At 37.9% G+C, this 3,417-nt stretch overlaps 1 protein-coding gene across 1 annotated transcript; it reads left to right on the forward strand.

Annotated features, from left to right (window-relative positions):
- The first annotated feature begins 282 nt into the window (after positions 1–282).
- Positions 283–3,004, forward strand: LOC105035058 (protein CURVATURE THYLAKOID 1A, chloroplastic). Its single transcript, XM_010910453.3, has 5 exons — positions 283–545; positions 1,561–1,658; positions 1,771–1,878; positions 2,056–2,127; positions 2,776–3,004. Exons 1-5 carry the CDS (start codon positions 380–382, stop codon positions 2,842–2,844), a joined length of 513 nt encoding a protein of 170 aa, XP_010908755.1. The 5' UTR covers positions 283–379; the 3' UTR covers positions 2,845–3,004.
- Positions 3,005–3,417: the final 413 nt, after the last annotated feature.

A 3,417-nucleotide genomic window follows, 5' to 3' on the forward strand; every position in this document is an offset into this window, starting at 1 on the left:
GAGTAGCTTGAATCACTATCAAAGCGGTTATATTGTTACCAAAAAATAAAAGGCAGTTGCATTGCATGATGGATGACTGTTATTACAAACGAAACGTCAAAACCACGGCCATAGGCTACACTGCTGGGCCAGGGGGATCCGTACACCGACCGCCCAAGAGCAGCCCTGGATTTTAAGATAGGCTCTCAGCCAATCAGAGCCAACCTTGGTTGCCACGCGTCCACCGGCCTCCAAGGGAGTGGCGCAGCGAGGCCGAAAAGATTCGGGAAAAAGAAAAATAGGGGGGAAGAACGTGAGGATTAGAGGGGAAAAACAGACAAGAAAGAGAGGCAGAGTCAACAACCGCCGCGAGCGGAAGATAAAGTGAAGGCGAAGCTCCATGGCGGCGGCGGCGACAACGGCGGCGTACGCGGCGGTGCTGGGCGGAGCTCGACTCTCCTCGGTGGCCTCCCCTGCTCCTAGGAACCCCTACCTCCCCCTCTCGCCTTCCCCTCGCCGCTTCTCCTCCTCCTCCCTGCCTCTTGCTTCGTCGTCTCTCATACCAGGTAACTCCAATTCCTCACTCGTTCTAACTGCAAAGTTTTGGGTTATATTTGATTTTGTATCTCAGGGATGTCAGCAGTTGAAACTTTTGTTCATAGTTCTTCTATTGTTGAGCTTAATTTTCGAATAATGTTGGAAGAGAGCTTAGTTTCTGTCTAGTAGTATAGAAGTTTGGATCTTTGACATCATTGCTAATTGGGGGACTCTGGCATGATAATTCTGTCACAACCTTATCAAGCATCTTGAATTTCTAGAAATGGGAGTTTTTAAGAGAAAAATATGTTCTGCTGGGTGCTACTGCTACCAGCTTGTTAGAAGTTGTTGATGTTCGGAAACTGAGTATTTTGAAGTCGGATGTTCAAATTTGAACCAAATTAGATGTGCTAATTGCTAACTTATAGTGTTGATGATACTCTTTCAGTAACAGAATCTAAAATCTACAAGAAGTTTCCCTTGGTTACTTTGATGTGTTGTTCAAAATGCCCCTTTTAATATAGAAATTGGGAATTTTAAGATGGTACATCTTGCTTGTTCTCATTTTATTTAAATCTTCTTCTTCTTACCCCCTCCCTTGCGGTAGAAAGCTTCCTCCAATCACTAATTATTATAATTCAGCTCTCACTTTTCAACTTTTACACAATGTTATAGATTCTACTTACACTAGCACTCTTTGTAATTATTAATTTCTACTCTTTCATTGATAGAATGTAAGACCTGGAAGATAATTTAAAAGATCCCCTTAATGTCTTCATTCAAGTAGTCAAAATTCCCCTTTGGATTGGTTGAGAGAGTGAAAGAGGTGTGCTCTTCCTTTATTTTCATATGCCCTAGATTTTGCTTAAACTAGTCTCCATCTATCTGGACAGATTAAGAGGACTAAGTGGACTGCTCTTGCTCATTTGTTGTAGGTGGGAAACTAGATTTTTTCTTCTTCTTTTTTTTTTTTTTTTTTTTTTTTTTTTTTTTTTTTATAATGAGAGATACTACAAGGCATTTGATTTAAAATCTTTTTGACAGATGCACACAGGTTCTCTTCACTCCATGTAAAAGCCACTTCTTCCTCAGAAGAGACATCTAGTTCGACTGATGATATCCTGGTAGATTTAAAGGAGAAGGTGTCGTCTACTTATTCACCAAAAAACTACCTTTTTTAAAATATTCTTCTACACAAAAAGCTATTTTTGTTTCTGTATTCTTAATGGTTTATTAACAACATTATGGTTACAGTGGGATGGTATAGAAAACAAATCGACAGTTTTCCTTTATGGAGGAGGTGCAATTGTTGCAGTTTGGCTGTCTTCCATTGTTGTTGGTGCCATCAATTCTGTCCCTCTGGTAGGCACTTGACTTGCATTGCTGCATCCTTCAATTGATTTCTTCTCTAGATAAAATAATGCTCTGTTTTAGCTTTTATATGTTTCACCTTGCGAAAGTTATACCAGTTAGACCGCAACGCTTGAACTATGTGCTTCTAATTAGTACCTTTCATACCTCTTCTTCCATGACTGACAGCTTCCAAAAGTAATGGAGTTAGTGGGGCTTGGATATACTGGATGGTTTGTGTACCGCTATGTACTTTTCAAGGTAATTTTAAAGATTAAGGGGAGTTGGTAGTATAAGATTTTTCTTCTACAAAATCATAAGATACCTTCTTTCATGATCTCTTGCATCTTTGTTCTGAGACATGTGCCTTGAGCAATCTGTGCCAGTCATGCTTTGTCCAATTAATTGTTATTATATACATGATCCAACATTTATTGTATTGTGCAACATTATTGATACTAATCATAAAGCATTTAGTAAGAACGTTTCCAATGCAAACCAAAGGATGTGGAGTATATGCCATTAGATGATACTGCATTTCTAAAAGCTTATGTGGGAAGTACCTCTACTTATTGAAAATTCTTTTGGATGCCATCTTGTTTGTTCTAAAACAATTAAACTGAAGATAATTAATTTTATATTTTTCCAGTTTAATTGCGAGAATGTAGTTTTGATGATCATAACCATTAAGTAATCCAAGGAGAATGACATAATGTGCAGCATATGGTATAGAGAAATTTTTCTCTATGATCATAATTCGGTTTAGTGAAATGCTTCTTTCTATTTAATCACCTTATGATTGACTTCATTCCAGATAGCTAAACGGAATCATGCTAAATTCTGTTCTCTTCTCATCTTATCCTTTTCATCTGTCTGTTCTTGCTGATACAATGAAATTCTCTTCCACAGCAAAGCAGAAAAGAGTTAGCCAACGATATTGAAGCTTTAAAGAAAAAGATCGCAGGAACAGGTGAATAACTGCAGTTGGCCTAGCAATTTCTCAAGTACCTCTGGCACCTGTATCAGAGACACTGTCAATAATGTATTTCTAACTGCTGTATGTTATTTCTATTATTAAACAGTTTTTCTCCCTGTAATGGCATTAACTATTTGTGATTAGCGATTTTTCTTTGAAGTATGTTGGTGTCTTATACAATCCTTTGCCGCCTTCTCTTTTTCCCTTCCAAAGAACTACACCTATATTCTTCTCTGTGTTACTTTTGGAGATCTGCACTTATTACATGGCTATTTGGATTCTTCATTTAAAACCATGTAGAGTAATAAAATTTAGAGTGGATACTGTTGCTGATATGGTATCAATGGAATACAGTACCACATCAGAAAAGTATAACATCTGCTGTTTGATCAACTATAGTATAGGATAATACAACTAAACCAGAGTGTATTAGTGATTTGTCCAGATTTGTCCAGAGCACAGGTTCAAATAATTTATTTTCAAGATTATCCTCCTATGGTCTCACTCCATTTGTTGCCTTGCAGAATCATTGACGTCCTGGTATGCATTGCATCTATCCTGCATGATAGACTTCT

Source organism: Elaeis guineensis, chromosome 3, assembly GCF_000442705.2.
Source record: "Elaeis guineensis isolate ETL-2024a chromosome 3, EG11, whole genome shotgun sequence".
Classification (NCBI taxonomy): Eukaryota; Viridiplantae; Streptophyta; class Magnoliopsida; order Arecales; family Arecaceae; genus Elaeis; species Elaeis guineensis.

Coding starts and splice junctions, on each gene's coding strand:
- LOC105035058 (XM_010910453.3), top strand. CDS start 380: ATGGCGGCGGCGGCGACAACGGCGGCGTACGCGGCGGTGCTGGGCGGA. Junction 546..1,560: donor TTCGTCGTCTCTCATACCAG/GTAACTCCAATT, acceptor TCTTTTTGACAG/ATGCACACAGGTTCTCTTCA. Junction 2,128..2,775: donor ACCGCTATGTACTTTTCAAG/GTAATTTTAAAG, acceptor TCTCTTCCACAG/CAAAGCAGAAAAGAGTTAGC.